Here is a 20,879-nt window from a genome sequence, read left to right on the forward strand (position 1 = left end):
ACGCCAAAGGTGCACTGTGATGTTGTGCATCACGGCAGACGGCAGGAGGCTTCCGCCGTACGTCGTATTTAAAAGGAAGACTCTCCCAAAAGAGAAGTTCCCTCAGGGAATCGTCGTACGTGCGCAAGAGAAGGGCTGGATGTCCGAGGAACTGGTCGTTGACTGGATTAAGACCGTCTGGGCAAACAGACCTGGAGGGCTGTTACAACGGAAAGCCCTCCTTGTTTTGGACAGCTTTAGGGGCCACTTGACCGACCGCGTCAAGAACCGAGTTGCCGCAACTCGTACGGACTTGGCCGTCATTCCCGGTGGCCTGACGAGTGTGCTGCAGCCGCTCGACGTATGCGTCAACAGACCATTCAAAGTGGAATTTCGCCGATGTTACTCTGAATGGATGGCTGGAGGCGTCCACGAGAAGACCCCTACAGGACGGCTGAAGCGGGCGTCGCTCCAACAGGTGTGTGAATGGATTTTGAATGCGTGGCGTGCCATGTCAGTAGAAGTAGTTGCTAAAAGCTTCAAGGTAACGGGAATTTCGAACTCCATGAACGGCACCGAAGATGACCGTCTCTGGGAAGACGCGGACGCCGAGGCGAGCTCCTCCGAGAACGAGGACAGCGAAATGGAATCCGAATAAAAACATTTCTGGCATGTCATTTGTGACTCTTGCACTCTGCTACTGTTGCATAAACAGTACAGACCTTTGGCCTGTACTGCCTGTACTAAATCGGCCTGATTCGTGTAAGGGCCGCACCTAGCAAAATTTTCGAAAAAAAAGTGCGGCCCTTACACGAGTATATACGGTAGTGTGAGCTTAGTAGGCTACGTGCCGCACACAACCAAGAACGATCAGCTTTGCACGACAACAAAGGCTGCGTGTCATGGGCTGCGTATCAAGGCAGACATTTTGTCTGGGCCACACTTGCATCCAGGAAAGCTGGTCAGGTCATACGCTCTCTTGCCACAGCCTTTGTGTTTATTGTGAAGTGTTTCGAATTGCTCATTGATATCACAAGTTTTTGCCATAGAACAGTCGTGCGATAGAGCTGTACCTTCTTCTGCACTTTGCTCGTGTCAGCATTGCTCATTACGAATTCAGATTTGCAATTGGCAGTTGTCATGTAGTTGACCGGTGTTTCAGGGAGGTGCAATGCCTGACAAGTAGCTTCAGAGCTGTTCGGGTGGGGCTTTGATGATTGGACCTCTTGGGTGACTCAAAAAGTATAAACTTAGGTGTTATTTGTGGACTGTGCAATTTTTCATATGATTTCGCGATGCCAAGCTGGTTCGAAAAATCTGATGTTCGCTGCTCGGAGACAGTGTATTGGGTGCACGTGCTAAGGCTCGCCTCTTGCACATGTTTTCCTATTGACTCATGTCTACATTTTTTTCTACGCTATTACTTATCATGTTGGGAGCAAACTGTGCTCTATGTATGTGACAAAGGCTAAGCAGGCACTTCTGCACTTCATGTTCAACCCAGAATAGTTGCTCATTCTACAAACTAACTACAGTCGAGCCCGCTTATAAGGAACCTGAGCGTGACGCGGCATTTGTTCGCTGTATCCCGAAGTTCGTAGTAAATGAAACACAGCTTTTAAAAAAAGTTGCAAGTGAAAACAAACTTTTTTTGCCCCAAAAAGCCCGTAATGCACGTGTTTCGAAGAGCAGAAACGATAAGGGTGGCCTCGAGTGCATTTAAAACGGCAGGCTGCTCATTCGCTGAGGCCCGTGGCATAAGCTGCATGAAGCACTGGCTGCAAAGCTTTGTCGTTCTCGCAATCCGATTCCTCCAAATCACTCTCGCCACGTACTTCATTCACAATGCTTCAATCCGTGCACGGTTCCACAGTGTCGGCATTATCATCGACCGTAATTAAATCATCGCAACAGATGTCCCACCCGCTATCCCAGGTCAGAGTCGACGACGCGCTGCCACAAATCGCCACTGCAGTGGTCCTGTTCGGAAGCTTCAGGCTCGGCATCGGGCCCGACGATCGACGAAGTCGGCCTCGCGAAAATAGTTTCGCGCACATGTAGCGGTCACCGCCACCCACGAAATATTCACCATCTCCACGGCTGAATACCGGGACGCCCAAAGCGGCAATTTGGCTGCCAGGTGGTCAACAGCTATGAGCAAGGTCACCTAACACGCGAATTGCGCTCAAGCCAAGCTGTTACACTTTCGACGTTCTGTTGAGCGGCATGAAAAAGCGTGCTAGTCCTCCCTTCGGCAATTATGACCACACACGCACACCAATAGCGAGCAAGACGCGCACACGCGACCCACATGCCAGAGCGCATGGAACAGCTCTGGGCCCGTTTCCCGTCAGAAAACGAAACTAATTCGAGCAAGCGTGGCGGGCGTCGCGGAGCGGTGTGGACGAGCGAAGGGGTTGTGATCAAGAGAGGTGAGCAGACTTGCGAGAGAAGGGCAAGGAGCTGCGATAAAGAGAGGAGAGAATGTGGCGGGAGGGCGACCTTGAAAACCAAAGCACACGAGAAGGAGGCAGGTTGGGTAGCTTGCTTGAAAGGTCCGCTAAACTCGCACGTAGAAAACTTGGAATTAGTGCCAGCGCGCACGGAAGTCAAAGCATGGCCGCCTGGTTCGGTGCGTGCGGCGGTGTTCGAAGAATCGGCGGCTGTGGTCAAAAATCGGCGGCTGTGGGTTTGCGTGGCCTCACAAACTTCAATGTTTTGTGATTCGTTCATTAACAGCCGTTTTCGTGCTTCCGCACATGCGCGGAAGTCATGCTGAGTTGAGTGCGAAGTGAGCGAGAACAAGTCCTAAACACGAAACAAATCGCGAATTATCAGAGTCAGTGGGGTAGCGTTCCCGCAGGCACTAGACGCAGACTATCGGATACAGTCGGTGGCGGACGATGTTAGCAAATGGTCTGGTCACTCCAGGCCAACAACGCCAACGGCAGTACCAGCGATCAAAAACAGGCTAGGTGGCCGACCGGTCTTCGAAAGATTGGTGGCAGTGCGAAAACACGGGCCTCGTCTGGCGATGCGGGGTGCTCAGAGTAGCAGGGGGACAAAGGATGGAGGGGTGCGTAACAAAAAGCGGTCGGGGAGAGCAGCAACTAGAGAGGTGCGAAGGCAGAATTGGCGTTTAACAATAAGAACGTATGGGCACCTCGCCGATGCCTGATCGGTAGTCGAAATTGGTTTCCCGGGAAGTTGGCAGACCGCTGGCTCCGTTTGTTGTAACTGATCAGCGGCGCTCGGACACGTTCGTTGTAAGTGTGATTTCGTGCCATATAACCTATGTATATTTTTACGGTCACGCGGATATTGTTCGTTTTAAGCTAAAGTTCGTTTTAAGTGGGGCCGTTACATGTGGGCTCGACTGTACTACCTTTCTTTTTTTTTCATGCTCTTGAGTATCATGATTTCATAGTCATGTAGTGTTTTCTTAGGGCCCTAGGAGCCATTGAGAGGCATTTAATTATTTCAATGCAGAAGCTGCTATAGACCATGAAATTGTGCTGCCACCTTCGCAAGTATCCTAGTATTGTGTCGAGTGTTCCTTGTATGCTTTTCTCTCGCAGAGCTGAGTGTGGAGGCCCCAACCAGTGCCGAAATCAAAGTCGGGGACAGCCTGGTCCTTCTAGTCAAAAGTGAGTTCCGCTTTTGGTACCAAGCTCCTTTGAATTGTTTCTGTGGTGTTATATTGCCTAGGAAGTCTTTGCAGGAAGCTGCAAGCATGTCTGATGTTTCATAGTGTGTAGGGCTACTGAGCTTTTGAGCCGTATTATTTAATTCATCAAAAGATTTCCAGATAAGCTACATACCTTCTAACTCTCTCGTGTTTTCATGTAGGCTTCCATTTTTTTTTACATTGTGTTAAATGCGTTTTTGCAAACTGCTTGCTAATGCAGCTTGCGATTAATTGGTAACTAGACCTTTGACTGTGTGCCCAAAGGCTGCCAGCTGTACGAAATTTCTCTTTAGTTTTGAGACGTCAAACCTCACATATCAATCAATCAGGCTTCACATTTCAAGTCTTTCTCGCATACACATCTTCAGTGTCGCATCACGAACTGTACACTGACACTTTATGTCCGTGGACATAACCTCCTTCGTCCGCACTCAGAACAATGAGCGAATCTTGCGATTCGCAAGAGCAGCCGTCGACAAGTAAGGCAGGAAGGCACAGAGTAGATATCATAGTGATACTCTAGCTATAGAATAAACCACCGCAACCATGTCACTTATGAATCTGTCATCAAGAGAGGTAGGCTGTTTCAGCTACAGAGCACGGTCCAGGAAATAAAGATGGGCTTTATGCGGTAATCTGGTCCTCAGAACAGGTTGGGGCTATATTCTGTGGTCTAGTGCACAAAACTGTCATCAAGAGAGGAGGTCTGCTTGGGCTACTACGCATTCTTCACTGCCCAGAGTGCCCAAGTATATTGCGTGGTACACAGAATTAAGTTGGACTTTGTCCTGTGGTCTGGACCACAGAATATTCACTGCGTTTTACTGAACTGCCAAGCCATTGCCATCCACATAAGACATTACTTAAAGTGCACCCACCAGGCCCCATACCGAATTTTAGTTAGACAGTGGAAGTTGTTGGGTGTCCTAGGAGGAACATTTTGCCGCAAAAATGTTTCGGATTGGTTCATCACGAGCGGAGAAAACAGGTTTTTTGAAGCGGCACGAAACGAAAATGAGAGGAGGCGAGCTCAAAACCCTTGCCGCTCCTTTGCGTAGGCTTCGCAAGCCAAATCTCTTCCCCACCCTCTCCAGCATCCGACCATAAGGTGACGTGCGCATGACGTGCCCAAACAAGTCCAACCCCGGAGCACGCAAGCAGCGTTGCTTTGTTGACCAGCGTTATTTTGTGGTCTTCTTCCTGTTTCTGCGGGATGGTTTGGAAACGCTTGCTTAGACGCGGTAGAGTAGATGAGCACAATGAGTGCGCAAACGCGTAGGAGCATTCCACGGCGGTTGTCTGCTCAATGCGCTGACCGTAGGGACACGAACGCATGCGAAATGCTGGCACATTAGCCCCGCTCTCGTAGCATTTCACGGGAAAAAAATGAAAGAACACGCACAATTTTTTATTGCGTCTCATTATTTATATCAAGTGTTATTAATGTCTTAAAGCAACAAGTACATAAACTACGCATGAAGTGTTAAATAATTTTTGCCATGTCATGTGTTGACAACGTCAGAGCAGAGTCGTCTACGTAGAGGACCAACGTCACTGCATTGCCGTGTACGTAGGGCCATTCATACGCCCACGTCATGCCCTTATTCTCTAGGCGTGCGCGGGCAGAGGGAAGGGGGAGCAGCGTTCATCTTGAAATTTGACCAATTTTCGCGGCACGTAGCGTTGGAAATTTTGGCAGACGTGATCATGAACGCCTCATCTACGCATTGTGCTTGTCAGCTCAAAATTGTCAAACCTGGTGAGTGGCCCTTTAAGGCCACGAAAAAGCATGCACTTCTTTGATTTGGCATTGCAGGACAGTAAGTAGTAGCGGCTCCAAAAATATGTGGCAAGTTACAAGTTACATTAACATTTCAAAAAAAATGCATGGAGCCACTGTTTGATTAACTTATTCTTTACTTCTGCCCAGCTATGGTTTCCAAGGTCAAGGATCTCAAGGTTGACAGCTTGCAGTCCACAAGTGTCTTCCTCGAAGCAGTCACCAATGCGACGGAGGTAATTCAGCGGGGTGTCGTTGCGCAGTCGCATTCCCCAATAGTTGTGATAGCATAGTTGTGGCAGAGGTAGTGCGACGAAAAGTTCCAAAACTGCATTTGCATGTCTGTGAGTTGTGTGCATTTTTACGGCCCTGCTGCACTGAATCTCACTTTTTAGCCTCAAATTTTAGCTGCCAACGCAGGGACTTGAGAGAGTGGTACCAAAAGAAGGGAGGGTGAAAGTTTGAAAATCTCAAATAATGAATTGTGTGGGTTCTGTTCAATTTGTAACTTCAGTCAAATATTGCATATTTGAAAAACGACATCTTTTTACTTTCTTTTGGGTAATCAGCACTAACCGGTAAACCCCTAATCGATAAGGTCTTAAAACAGCAACAGACCATTTTTCTTGTTTTAGTTATCGAATTACCAATATTCTATAAAGAAACTGTCGACAGTGTATTGACCCCCTGATGAAGGCGTTCTTGCTTTAAATCTCTGGTGTTACCAAAACAAAAGTGTCTTCAACCGACTATCATATCATGAGATTCGTGATAATGTTGATTCATGAAACATAGTTTATTTCTTTGGTCTCACAATAATTTAAAAGCACCACCTTGAACACTGAAGTTCTTTATCTAAATGATACAATGTTCCCAAAGAATGCTCAGTACAATTACTATACTGTTAAACCTGCTTGTAACGAACCTCCATGTAACGAATTCCTCGATATAACAAAGTTTTTCTATTCCCCGCCATTGCTTCATAGAAACACATGTATTTGCGACCTCTGTGTAACAAAGTAACAGCGGGAGACAACCTTGATATAATGAATTTCCCCCACAGACAATCTGGGAATTTTGCTCCGCATTTTGTTACTAGCATGCATCTTTCGCGGCTGCCCCGCCGCTGACAAAGCGCGAAGCAGCGCGGAGCGTACGGTGCACCAGGCGAGAGCAAGCGCTCATTTTTGCACGCGGGTGAGCGCGAGGCAGACTTGCACCCTACGAGCTGGCGCTGCTGCCGTTCTCACCGCCGCAGGTGCATGCGGGAGTGTGCCCCCCCACCCACTCCAAACAAAAATTTAAAAAAAAGAAAGAAAGAAAACTACTTTTGCGCATTGGCAGTGCCACGCTTTAGTTTGCGTCACATATGTGGGAAACGCTGCATATGGAGAGCGCTTTACCGAATAGTTTTCCGCAATATCCGTGCCAGTGTCCGTGTCGTTCGCTCTTGGTTTCCGACGCCTTGCGCGCGTGCGTAGTTTCACTGCGCATGCTTGGTGTGGCCCCTGACAACGTGCAAGTTTGCTTTTTTTTTTTTTTATTACCATAGCATCTATGCAGAGAGTCCCGGCTGGTTTATTGCCATCACCACGGCAGCCATCATTCACCGTATATGTACGTATCCAAATTAAAACTCAAAAAGAAAAAAAAAGCTGCCCGCGCTCGGCACCCAGTTCAACACGATGTGATCTCCCACGTGTACTTTGCCCTGTGATAGAGGGGAGGGGCGGGGGGGGGGGGGAGGTTAAATGCCTGTGCGCGCGGGCTTATCCTTCGGCGCGGAAAATAGCGCCTTCGACTTTGACTGGAACGATTGCGTTTAGTTGCCGGGCGCACAAAGATTCTTTTGCTCGCTGGACAGGCGCCGTTTGCGAAAAGAGTGCACTTTTAAAACATAGCGAAGTAACAGCTGGGGCACTCATACCTCTACCTGTGATTACGTTTTGTGCCTCGTTTTTTTTTAAACAGCACGTTAATTAAGTGTCTATTGGTAAACGTTGTTAGTTTGCTCTCGTCATGTGAATTGTTTCTGTGCGTCATTTGTGCGTGAGCAGCGCGTTGCACGTTTCAATCTGCTTGCCGTTCTTAACGTTACATTCAAAGTTGTTGCTATTGCAGTCATTGTTTGATTCGCCCTTGTGACGACACCGTGACTTTTCTTAATTTCGGACAACCGTGTCGTCGTCACTGAGGAGATGTCAGAATAGGCGTTGATGTAAACTCTGAGAGACCACGGTGACGACGGTACCTCGGAAATCGACTGATCACGCGCTTCTGTCTTGCGCCACACTGCGAGTTCGCAGGCTGGTGGAGTTCGCAGGCCACTAACAACACTGATAATACAGTGTTGTTAGTGGCCAACACAGGATCCAGGGGATGGCGAATCGGGCCAGTCAGAAGAGCTTGCCCCTTTTGTTGTAGGGATGTGCAGTAAATGTGATGATGTGGAAAGAGAAATGGGACAAGCGCTCGTCTCTCTTGCTGTCGCAGGAAAGTTTGAGCTAGTTTCTTGGTCGTCTTTGTGGCTGTTAAGAAGCACATTTGTGTTGCTGGTGGCTCTTGTTAATACCAATGGGGACTGTGTACACTGGTGTGGTCAGCACACTCGCATAATTTGCCCACACCCATGTTATGATCCTGGCTTTTGAATAAGCAACAAAAGAAAAAACTATGTACATGCTTCAGGTAACCTGTCCCACCTCAGCAGCTGCTGTTTGGGGGTGGATTGGCATAGTCGCAGTATCACCCAGGCAGTTTGGGTCGCTCACTGAAAAATTGGGGGGGAAACTGCCTACTGGTTTACTGCCATAGCCTCTGAGACCTCGGTAACAGATACTGTATTTTAAAAGCACCAACAGTTGAAGTGTAGTTGCAACAAATGTTCGTCTCCGTCTCCATAGCGTGGTCGTCAAGGCAGATCGCTGCCACTTCTTGTCAGGCTAATGGCTTTTCCCGGTGGCAAGTTGCCAATAAGCGTCGGATCCAATGAGGACACTTACAGTCGACTCTCGTTAATACGAAGTTCACGGGGACCGTGAAAAACTTCAAATTAAGCAGAATTTCAATTAACCACATTGAACGAAAAATACATTTATTTCAAAGCAGTTTATGAGAAGAAATCTGTGATTGCTGTTTGCTTCTGTTTGCTGAATCTTGCAGCAGAAAGCAAGTCCTGCAGGCTGTATATGTGCCCGAGTGCTTCCTCGGCGTTGCTCTCAGCAGTGAAAAGTCTCTGCGCGAGTGCAAGGCCTGCGTCTACATCAGCAGCCCGCGGTAGTGGCTTACTTGCGGTGGCGGCGGCGTCAACCTCAGTTTCGTGACTAGGCTCGCTGTGCGGAACCATCTCCACGATCTCAGCGTCCGGCAGTACACCGCACGTTTCTACCGAACTGTCAGTGGCAATGTACTCCTCAAAAGGGACGTCGCCGAGAGCTAGCAGGAGACCATCAACGTCAAGCTCACTTGTGTCTTCTTCCCCCACTGTACAGGACGCGTCATCATCTGCACCACTTGGAATGAAGCCGCACGCCCTAAAGCAGTTCGCAATGGTTTCATCCTTTACGTGACCCCACGTTCGCGCCAGCATATGGATAGCACTGAGAAGGCTCACCTCATACTGACTTGCATTGTCCATACACAATAGCATCCGCTCAAGAAGATGATTCCTGTACAGTACTTTCACGTTTTTGATGATCCCCTGGTCCAGTGGTTGTAACACCGATGTAGTGTTCGCTGGCAGGTAGGCTACATGTATTTCACTCAAGGGCGGCACATTCATGTGTGCACTGAATTGGTCCACAAGGAGCAATACATTGCATTTTGATAACGCGAACTTGCGCTCCAATTTTGTCAGCCATTCCTTGAATAGGTCTGCGGTCATTCACGCTTTCCTGTTAGACGCGAAGTCGACAGGCAGCGTTTTCATGCCCTTGAAACATCTAGGCTTAGCAGCTTTGTCTATCACAAGCAGGCGACATCGCTCAGTGCTTGTCATGTTGCCGCTATCAGCACCGACACTCTTTCTTTGCTACGCTTCCCTCCAGCACAGTCATCGTCCTTAAAGGTCAGTGTCTTCTCGGGCAACATTCTGTAAAAAAGTGCTGTCTCGTCGGCATCGAAGATATCTTCCGGCCGATATACTCCCAAGTATTTGCGAAGCTGATTTTCCCTCCACATATCACATGTTTCAGCGTTGACGGCAGCCTTTTCCCCGTTAACGCTTTTAAACACCATATCGTGGCGCTGCTTGAACCGTGTGAGCCACCCATCGGAAGAAGCAAAGTTCTCGATGCGTAGCATAATCGCAAGCGATGACGCTTTCGCTGCAACGATATCGCCGCTTAGAGGAAGTCTGTTGCTTCGAGCCTCCCGAATCCAGATGAGCAGCGCTTGCTCTAACTCTGGGTGGGCGCCGGTGCGCATTCTCTTGCGAGACATCTTGAACTGGTCATTTTCGAATGCGTCCAGTGCCTAGCGCTTGTTCTTCAGGATGTTAGACAGAATATTAGGCCTGATGCCGTATTTCTGCGCAATATTTTGCTTGGCGGTGCCTCCTTGTTCAACTTCTTTCAAAATTTTGACTTTCGTCGCCAAGTCAAGCGTCTGATAAGGCCCGCGAGTTGCCATAGTAAATGCACGTGGAGCTTCGTCGCACGTGGAAACGCTGAGTCCGCACACGACCGTAACGAGACAACAATGAGGCCCGGAACCGCCGGAGCAGCCGCTTCGTGATCTGGGGCGCTGCATGCAACTGTGATGCCATCAGCTGACGTTTTGAGCTGCAGCGCTGTGGTCAACTGCGATGCCCTTGGGTGCCGGTCGGACACGCATTGTTGTTTAGCGCTTCGAAAATAGGAAATTTAACAAACATTACGATATTCTCCGGGAATTCGATTCAAAATAAATTCGAATTAACCGAAATTTCAGACCTCTACCTTCCAATTACCGAGAATTTCTTCCTGTTGAACTGCATGCAAAACTGACGGAACCCCCACTCCATTTCCAATTAACTGATAATTCCAATTAAGCGACTTAGAATTATCGGGAGTCGACTGTATCTCTTCGGGTTGCCATGCATTTGGTTGACGGCTGTCAGCTCCATTATACCCCCGTTCGTCGAGCCAGTGCAAAATGTTGGGGTCGAGCAGTGGGCTTGTGACAGAGAAAATTTCAGAAATTTTTAACGCTTCTAAGGTAATCGCTTAATCGTCTAACTGGCTTCGAAGCCGCAGGTTGACACGCTGGGTGCAGAGTCACCTTCATGACTTGGATCCTCCAAAAGTGACAAGGGAGAGCTCTTCTTTTCCCCTGATGGAGCACTGAAGCATCCTTGCCAGGTCTGCACGAATGTAGGTGTGCTGACTGCCGCTGTCCAGCAATACCCACATGAGGAGACGGTGGTCTCCAGACTCTGCCCAAATTCGACCTGTCTGTAACAATACGTGTTTGGACTCAACGTGACTTTGGGCGGTAGTGACAGTTTGCGTGGTTAAAGGGGCTAATTGAGAAAAGGCTGGGGATCCTGCGTTGGAGTGCGGATCTTTGACTGGGCGTGATAACTCGCAAAGGATAGTTAGGTGGTGTCGCTGGCAGGTACCACACTTAAGGTTTGAATGACTTCCTGCACATTCTAGCGATGTGGTTTCGTGTTACACTGCAAAAGCAACAATTGGTGTACTGTAGCGTTGCCTGCTTCCCTTCAGCCGATAGGTTGGCATTGCAAGCAGCAATCGTGTGATCCTCCCTGTGGCAGAGTGGGCCCGCCAGTCTAACAGGCAAGGTAGACCCCGTTAGGGCGGAAGCTGACGGTATAATTTCTGTGCCATAAGTTTGTTCGAATATCTGGATTTTGGCGTCGTCTTGCGACACACGACGAGATTGTAATCTGCCCTCCTTCCGGATTTCTACTTGAATGCGGAGAAACTTGGCTAGCCGGGTTTGGTCTTCAGGGGTTTTGGTGATGCTGGAGGCACAGTTCGATTCCTTGGATTTCTGCCTGTACATAATGGCAAGATCTTCTGGCAGACATCGCATCAGTACACGGTTTAAAACCGCGGCGTTCTGGTCGGGCGCAACTCCGAGACCTTCCAATGCACGTGTAACTTCATACTATCGTGCAACAGACGAAGCTTTGAAACCTCTGACGAGCTTTTCACGGATATTAGCGCAAGAATATGATCAACATCCTCGTTCACAATCAGATCCTGGCGTCCAAAACAATCCAAGAGGCTCTTGATTGCAAGGTCGTAATTTTGTTCCGCTTAACGAATGCCTTCCTCAGCTCGCTTCGCGCTCCCGGTCAAGTAGGTGAGGAGGTACTTAAATTTTTCGATGCGTGGCAGCTCGGTATTCTTGTAGATGGTAACGTCGAAATGGTCCCAAAAAGACTGCCATATAGGAGACTACCATCGAAAGTCGGTATCTGTAGCTTTGGTAGTTGAATTGAACGCTGACGGTGCTCTCTCTCCTGGGCTGCTGCGTCGGCGGAGTTCGGAGATGCGAAGTAGCTAGGCCCAGGCTCAGTTGCTTGAGCCTGCGTTCTGGCCGTCTTCTCACGTTCTTGAAGCCAGAACTTGGCGCGCGACACCGCGTAGCGAATTTTCTCGTATTCTTGCACCGTTCCTACTTCGTGTTTGAGGATTTCTTCATCTGTGGTCACAAGGATGGTGTCATCGAGCTTCGACAGTACTGCCTCGTCTTTGAGGTAATCCATGTGGGCGTTAATCTGAGAGGCGTCAGGATCCGGTTGCTGGAGGCCCGTTTGAAGTGCCAGGGCTCGGGTGACACCAGATCTGATTGAGCTGCGCTTCTTCCGAAGGTGGTCAGAGTTCGCCATGGCCGTTCTGTGAAAAAAAAGTCTTTCGAGGAGCAGTCCCAGGTTTCGGCACCAACAGTGTAGCGAAATGACTCGTTGCCCAGACGTGAAAGTGAGATGTTCGTTTATTGCCAATTCTAGCGGCGAAATGCCCCGACCGTCTGCGCGTGCCCCGATTCGCCCTCTGCCTCCTCGTCTTCCATAGAGTGCAGCACGCTCCAAGTTGCTCCGTTATTATTTTGCAACAAATGCCACAAGGCTCGTTGTTAGGTTGACGCAGCAGTGTGCTGTAAGAGCTCTTGCAGCATTTTGGTGCTAAGCATAGAGATTGTACTTACGATCCCTACCTTAGCAAAAGTGCTACTTGTGTAGTTTTTCTTGGATATTTGAGCGTTAGTTGCAAATCGCAGACAAATGGAATCGCCTCTGGTGTTCATTTTTGTGATCATTCTTGGGATTCTTGTGCAAAAGCTACACTAACGATTCGATGGCAGTTTGTTTTATGCAATTGAGTAGCGAAGGGGATCGTTTGGATGGATGGCTGAGGTCTAATGTGTTTTTTGGGATGCTGACTGCCTGTGTGTATGTCTCAAAGGGATTGTCTATCGCCGTTCACTTCTTTTATTTTGTGTCTTTTATTTTGTGTTTTGTGTCGCAATAAAAAGCGCTGCAAGGTAAGTGCCTTACCTTGAGTGGTTTCTCTGCAAAGTGCGTAGAAATATTTAAAACAGAATTTTTATATCAGTGTTTCGTCTCCTTCCATCATTGAGATGAATGCCTGCAACACTGTTTGGTGGAGGTGATGACAATTGTACTGTCGGTGAAAGTTGCTAACTGAAACCGCGTGTGCTTTTCGCAAGCTTCCTCAAGCTTTGTTTATTAACAAAACAAATGGTACCTTAGTACTATAGTACCATTTAAGGTACACACACGCACCTTCAGATGAGAAGCAGCTCTTTGACTAGCCTGTGTAACGCTGTCCGTCCGTATCTCTGTTCCAACGTGCCGCTCCGCGTTCCCCCCGCTGCAGTTGTTGGAATGATGCCAAGTAGGTCAAGTCGCAGCTGTGCGTTGTCACTCTCACCCTCACCAGTAGCAGCTGCTGGCTCCTCCCAACACACCTAAATGATGTTGCTCCTCCGTCCGCTCGCAACACACTTCTCTCTCACTTCACCCTCTCCACCACTCGCAACGCTCGACCGCACGTCTAGCGGAGACACTCTGCAATGAAACTAACACGTCTATTTGCAATGAAACTAACACGAAACCCGACCCGCCTTCGATGTCGCTACATTTCAAAAAAAAAAAGTTTGCTCAAGTAAAGGCTACACTGAGTACCGCTGCAAAGCATTCTTCCAGCACCCGTGTCGTCGCCCGTTTCAGCCGGGTCATCGGTGTGTGCACCGCTGCTGCTTTGAATTCCATCATGGCTCCCTACAAGGAGGTGGTCCATAACTTTTTTGTTGTTCTTATGAGCGGAAGCGAATGCCGGGCTCGCATATCTCCACCATTTGCAGGCAGGTGTGCAGCCAAATGAATACACTGCCGGCAGCGCCACCGAGCGCCTATTTGAGCAAATGCGAAAAAAAAAAGAAAAAGCGAAACTTAGTCTCTGCCACAATCTAAAGCTGCCTCAAGTGCGTAAAATACAATTTCAAATTATACATTTTAAAGCTGCCTGAAGTGCATAAAATAGAGAGTTATAGTATACCGGGTTTACCGGGTTACCGAGTGTACCGTGATACTGGAATCGAAGTGCGCATGGGCAGATACGCACGCCACCCGTACTGCTTCCCGTACGCGCGGTATTTTTCAGATATAAGGTTACCGTGGTAGCGTAAGTGTACGTAGTGTACGTAAACATGGCGGCGCTCCCGGACGCCCGCTTCAAAGTGATTTTGGCGTAGTTGTTGAAAGATTCACCTTGTCCGCCGCGAACGACTGTTCAAAGTGGCTTCGCTTGCCTTCAGTTAGCTTCGATGACCGAGTATTACGGATAAGTTGGCGTAGTTTTTGAGATAGCTTCTCATTTCGAATGCGCCTAGGCCTAACTACAAGATCAATGTAAACAAATCGGCAACGTAGATGTTTTCGCGTTTGGTGCGTGGTTTATATTTATTTACTTTTATTATCACAAAAATAAACTTCTAACAATGCTTCGCGCGGTGGCATAAGCAAACATTCTCGTTTTCTTTTCATTTTCACTGCTTAGCTTATTAACCATCTAATAGGTGGTGCCACCAACCCATTTGGGGCACGTAAACCACGTAAGCACTATTTCGCTAAACTATAAGATGCTGCCCACAACGAGCGCTTGCTGCACGGTAACGCCATTCCCTTAACTTACACTATCATGCTAGCACTAAACTATAACCGTCTATTACCACTTCAAATTATTCATATTTGTTTTGAAGCAAAATGAGTGTACTTGCGAAGGTTTCTTGTCCTACCAGTAGATTGACCGCATTGCTGTTGAATGATGCTAGCATCAAGTTAAAATTGTAATTAAATTTTTTATGGGACGAAAGCATACTCGTTGCAGCCGATAGGATGAACGATCTTCTCATTTGTGCCACAATTGGATCAATTTTTCTGAGCAGTAGACAGTCTATTTAAAGGTGTGTGCATGTGTTGTATGTGAGCGGGTGATGAGCAGTTGTCGTTCCTGGCCACAGGTGATTGGATGGTGCAGCCTAGTGGCAGCGTTGGGCAGCTCGTTAGCGAGGCCTTCACGTCAGGCAGTTGCCAAGAAGGGCAAAAAGAAGACTAAAGAGACGAGCTCAATAGAGGAGGTAAGCAGCATCATCACAATACCCTAGAAGGCTACGATTTACAAAGAGGAGTGCCAATAAGCACTAAGGAGGAAAAATTAACATAGCATAAAAGGGTGGATTTGTGCATCAGTTGCTTTATATATATATATATATATATATATATACATACATATACACACACACACACACACACAGAGCGAAATCTTGGTGTAACGAACTTCATGGGGCCGCGGCAATTCGTTTGTTGTATTGAAAGGTTGTTATAGTAAAGCCCAAAACTTAACCATAAATATTTATTTTCCACTGGCCAAAATGACTTACCTTTACAACGGTGGGTCCTTGAACTCGTTATTCACCAGAAAAAAAAAAAACTAATGCACAAGTGAACACCAAAAAATGCACGTTTGCATTAAAGTAATCTGATTTTTTTGTTTCTTTTTTTTTTACGCATGCAGCACAAGCTTTGTAGCGCGAAGGACCCCAGTTCATCCACATTCCTGTGGTGCGATTAGGTTCTTTGGTAACAACAGCCTGCTATTTGCCGTCCAGTTGCCGAAGAATATCCACTTTTTCGCTTCACGAAAACTGATTCCGCTTCTTTCGCAAGCAGAGACAAACTCATTCGTAGTAGCACCACAGCACGAACGCCGACTTGCTTTGCGGACGCGATAAGTAATCACCGGAAAAAGATGAAAACAATTGACAAACAAGGCCTCCTAGTCCTAGAGCACGACGATTGTTATAGCGCGAAAACAGAATGACGACAAAGAGACAAGTAGGACACAAATGCTTTGTCCTAGAGCGCATGTGGAAGTGACAAAAAAAGAAAAGCCCGAAGCATTTCGGCTGTCATTGCCTCTTCCGAAGAAAAGAAAGTGCTAAAAAAGAAAATTCATCGCATTTCGTTTTCTGCTCCCTCGCTATCACAGTCAGGTTTTCCGCGCCCATGCTTCCTGCTTTGCAACTCCCAATCTGCCTTCGCTTCTGCGCTTGTAAACCTGCAGCGTCGGTGCTTCAATAAAAAAAAAAAGAAAAAGTTCCCCTTTCATTTTTTTTTTTTCCCTCCGCAGTGTCACGCGTTTTCTGAAAAGCAAGGCGTCCGTTCGCTTTGTCGTCTGCTTGCGTACCGCTCCGGTGGTCGCGATGAATTTCAGAACGTGAGTTCATAGCATTGAGGCGTTGTTAAGATAATACGGAACTAAATTAACGCTCGTTATCTTGAAAAGCTCGATATTCTGAAGTACGTATTAGCGAAATAATTTTACATTGAAACTATTAGCTGTCGGCACGGGAAAAGTTCATTATTCTGAAAAGTTCGTTAATGGGGGGTTTGTTTTACCGAGATTTCGCTGTATATATGTGTGTGTGTGTGTGTGTGTGTGTGTGTGTGTGTGTGTGTGTGTGTGTGTGTGTGTGTGTATATATATATATATAAACTTGGAAGCTTTTAGGTTGAACGCTGAAGGGTTTGCCTTTCTTTAACACAGGAACAGCATTACGTTCAGACTGTCACTGCATCGTTTCCTTGCATAAACTTCTTGGAGGGGTCAGATTTATAATGAAGTTGACCTAGATGAAAGTTTTAGAATAGTCTTGCAAAAGAGTGCCGATAGTTCACATTAGGCTTCACTGCTTCATTTAAAATAAATTTTACTAAGTGAAGTTTGGTATGGATCTAACCGAACCCCCCCCTTTTTTTTTTCTTATCTTGGAAACTGTACAATTGAATTCTATGCTATACACTCAAACCTCGATTTAACGAACCTGAATATGATGAAAAAATCAATTTTAATGAAGCAAAGGAAGACTAGTCTTGCAGTAGATAGTGTTAGGAATATACCTTTATAACGAATTTTCTGATATAACAAACTGATTTTCATGTAATATGCAACCTTGTTATGATTAGGTTTGAGTGTAAACATTGTTGCAGTATCCTAATACATTCCATCAGTAGTAGGGCATTGCGTTGTAAAGATGTCTCGATTGTGTTCTGGATGGCATATGGTGGTTGCTTGTTGTCGGTCGACACCATTACAAAATTGTGCTGTATAACCGGCATGCTTTTCAGGCATCCGCAAAGTGCTTCGTCTCGCTGGTGGGTGAGCTGGAGTCGGCAGCCACAGACCTCCAGGCTGTGGTGTTGCAGGCACCCGCAGACATGCTAGCAAACCTCATGGCTTCCCTGAACCTTGACCAGGAGGAGCCATTCCTTCAGGTTGGTTTCCCTTTTCACGGTCAGATGCAACAGTAGTTGTTTGTGTGCTTGGGCATCGCTCTGTTGCGTGGGCTTGGAAAAGATAAGATTAGTGTCGTCTGACACCTATGTGTTGCTTTAAGTTCCTTCGGACTGATTTTCTCTGTCAAGAATAACCAGCTCATCCAACAGTGTGATCTTTTACAAGCGTAGAGCTTCACATTGCACTTAGTTTCAAAGCTGTCTGTACATTGGCAGTGACGTAACAGTGAGTAGGTCCAAATTTTGATTCGAAGTGAGTTCAAATGTTTGAAGCATTTGGATATAGGCATAAGCCCAATTACGGCGCAGATAGTTGGCATATGTATACAACCTTCGAAACTCCTGATAATGTCTTGCTCTTGCACAATTAAGACACACTATTTTGTAGCATGTGCCAGGGTTTTGTGTCGGCTATACTCACTCTGTTTACTGATAGAGGAGAGAAGTAATTGTCATGAAGTGAAGCACACTGTCTGCAGCGGTTGTTTGTGGGAAAGAGGGCCTTGAATGAAGCATGCAAAAGGCCTCCCAATCTAATGTTCACATTAGACGAGGAAGCATGGGTCAAAAGCCGATGTGTAAACTTCTACATTTTTAGTGAGCCTTTAGAGGACTTGATCAGTTTATTCGGACTTTTCCTAAGCTCAAGACTGCCCAAGATGTGCTTTAACTTCAGATCAATATTATTGCAAATTATGAACCTGTTCACTTTTCCAGCGTTCTCCTGAAACTTGTCTATGTCCAGGTTCATTGTGTTGCTTTGTTGAGTGTAGTTAATTGCCTCCATTAGTGGACATAGTGCCAATAAAACAAGAGCTACTTTTAAGAACAGTGTTTGCTCCTGGTGTATTATTCCATAGTCCGCATCATAAATATGGTGTGCAATCTTTATCATGAAACAGCTTGGATGATTGAGTATGTTGATGGTCCCAAAAAATTTGTTTTTGGGTGTTTCACTGTAGTGCTCTTTCTCTTAATGTTTTAAGTTTCAAATATCAGTGTGGGCACATTGCTTTTCGTGAATGACTTAAATATGGATTGAAGAATGCCTGCAGCTATTTGTATCGAATAAAGAACAATCATTTTTCATTTCATATTAAGGAATTTTTGCATCCTAGTATGGATAATTTTGGCAGTGAAATTGCAATTAGAGTACACCATCTGAAATTAAGTGCTCGGATTCTTCGCTTGCACAAGGCTTTAGAGAGATTGTGGTCAATCATTGTATAGGCGGCCAAGGTCGACCCCATGACTATTCAGGTTTCGACGCTTTATACCAAGGCTACAAATGCTTGTCCGGATCAAATTTATTACTCACTTGTACCCATTTAGTGTACTTTAGTGTGGTTGCTATGCTGAAGTATATTTGGGCTAATTGGAAAAGTATTTGTTTGCACCTACGAGTAGCGCCTGTTCGGTTTGATATTTCAAAACGGTCAAATCATACACACCCCAAGTGAGAACCTCTCACTGCGTGTGTACTGCCAGAAGTATAAACGTCTTCTTGAGGAAGGTTTTGAGACTAAAGTGGCGTCGTTGCATAGAGCTTACACCAACTGTCCCCCATCCAACTGCAGGGAAGCGAGGAATTGAGCAAACTGGTGCGGCAGAGGATCGAACAGAGCTACGCAGACTCGCTCAAGGAGCTAGGGACCATGCTGGACTCTAAGCTCAAGTTGCTGCAATCATTACGAGCCTGAGCCGTGCCAGCTACATCATCATCGGCGATTCTCGTGCAGCAGCTATCGTCTTCACACTTGGCTAAACATGGGCCTTGTTTCACTGGAGAACCAAGTTCTTTTTTTTTTTTTAATCATTCATTTACTTTTGTGCTCTGGAACAGTTTCCAGACTTCAAGCGTGAGGTGTTTCAGTTGTGTGAGAAGTAGCGGGCAAAAAAAAAAAAAGGAGTTCGAGGCGAGTACTCCGCACCGCTATTGCCCGAGCATGTTCCTGAGTGCTTGAACTCGAAAGTCCAGCCTTTTCTTTTTTTTTTACTGGCAATAGTGCTTTTTGAGTGACTTGTCGCATGTAGCTCTTGCTGTGCAACCCTTTCAATGGAGAACCGAACAATCTTCATCGCCGACGCCCCGCAGCGCATTGATGACAGGTATCGCCAAGTCGGCTATGCAGCTTCGGGTCGCGTTGTTGCTTTTCGACAGATGGAATGTGAGTGGTGCTCAACTGTGTGATTTGCTTCACATCCTACTGAATACTTGAAATAACCACTGAGGAGGCGAAAGTCTAGGCACGGTTACAGTGACGGATCATTTGCAGCGCGGGCTACATCGTCTTTCTGAAGATTGAATGTCGCACCGAATCCCACTGGCTGCAAGAATGCACGAACTGAACATTTAACTCCACTCTGGGCAAGGGCAGGGGCTGCATGCACCTGGTTGCAATAGCGCTTTGAGGTGGCCACACTGTGCTGCTGCCTTCATCAGAAAAAAGTGAGTAGTGCTGAGAAAAAACAAAAAGGCTGTTGCTTGTCTGGTGGACCCATCGATGAACTGTCATGGAGTAAGAACAAATGTTTGGATGGAAGCCCCACTATGCAGTGTGCCAGATTGTGCCAGATTGTGCACTTCCGGGTCAAGTACTGTTCTAATTTACCAAGGACAACGATCCCGACTCCAGACCAGGGTAACCGCAATGATGGGGGTGGCAGCCTGTCTGCAGCACCCCCCTTGCTCTTTTTTCCCCTTCTAGCGCGTGCAAGTGTGTGTGTGTGTGTGTGAGTGTGTGCGTAGTATGCGAGCCTGTGCTGCTGAAGCTTGCCACACAAACTTTTTCTTTTTTCTTCCCCTTGGAACATTGTGGACACAACCATTAGCTCCATCAGTCCCAGGCTGTGCTTGTCGCGTTGCGCAAAGCAGCAGCGCGAGACTCAGCCTGGCAACTATTGACTCTCGCCCGTGTGTGCCTTCTAGAATGAAGATTGCGAGTAAAGGTTTTATATTTTGATTCTCTGGTTGATGCGTGAGTGTCATGTGTTGCTGCTCTGTTGGCAAGATGTGCTCAAAAAAAGTGCCAGTTGCAGATGGGTGCACCACTGTTTGCCAGTGCTCTAATATTCTCTGCATCTCTTGCCCCGTCATGGCTAGGGTATTTTTCTGTTGACCCGCTGGTTGCAGGATCGAATCTGTGGCGGCTGCATTTATTATTGAGGCGAAACTGCTGTAGGCCCGTGTGCTCAGATTTGTGTGCACATTAAGGAACCCCAGGTGGTCGAAATTTCCAGAGTTCTCCCCTGCGGCGTCTCTCATAATCATATGATGGTTTTGGGACGTTAAATCCCACATATAATTATCATGTGCATCTTTTACCAGCTTTCTCTTGGGGGTAAATTGATTTATTTGACTGAAGTTTCTTGTGCCCATTCACAAAGCTTTTATAAAGTCTCTTGTGGCCATTATTAGAAACAGTCGTGACAAACTTTTAATACCAGGAGAAAATTTCGTACACCTCTTTGCCACCACCAATTTTGGGTCCATCATTGAAAAGGTGCACTTGTATTCAGCATTCTTTCTTTATTGTCCAAGTGGTACCGCTACAATTCTAACTGTATTTTGAGTTTTAGAGATAACACTGAACCCTTGCTGCTAG

The 20,879-nt window shown here is 46.8% G+C and overlaps 1 protein-coding gene across 1 annotated transcript in view; it reads left to right on the forward strand.

The window, feature by feature from the left end:
• The window catches only part of LOC142803104 (N-alpha-acetyltransferase 25, NatB auxiliary subunit-like), a 95,248-nt gene extending 75,011 nt beyond the window's left edge, over positions 1-20,237 (forward strand). Inside the window, exons 24-28 of the mRNA XM_075888209.1 lie at positions 3,558-3,626; positions 5,598-5,683; positions 14,940-15,056; positions 17,107-17,253; positions 18,852-20,237. Coding sequence (XP_075744324.1) covers positions 3,558-3,626; positions 5,598-5,683; positions 14,940-15,056; positions 17,107-17,253; positions 18,852-18,974 — 542 coding nt within the window. The 3' untranslated portion in view covers positions 18,975-20,237. The remainder of the gene's footprint in view (positions 1-3,557; positions 3,627-5,597; positions 5,684-14,939; positions 15,057-17,106; positions 17,254-18,851) is intronic.
• Positions 20,238-20,879: the final 642 nt, after the last annotated feature.

Source organism: Rhipicephalus microplus, chromosome 3 (genome assembly GCF_043290135.1).
Source record: "Rhipicephalus microplus isolate Deutch F79 chromosome 3, USDA_Rmic, whole genome shotgun sequence".
Taxonomy (NCBI): domain Eukaryota; kingdom Metazoa; phylum Arthropoda; class Arachnida; order Ixodida; family Ixodidae; genus Rhipicephalus; species Rhipicephalus microplus.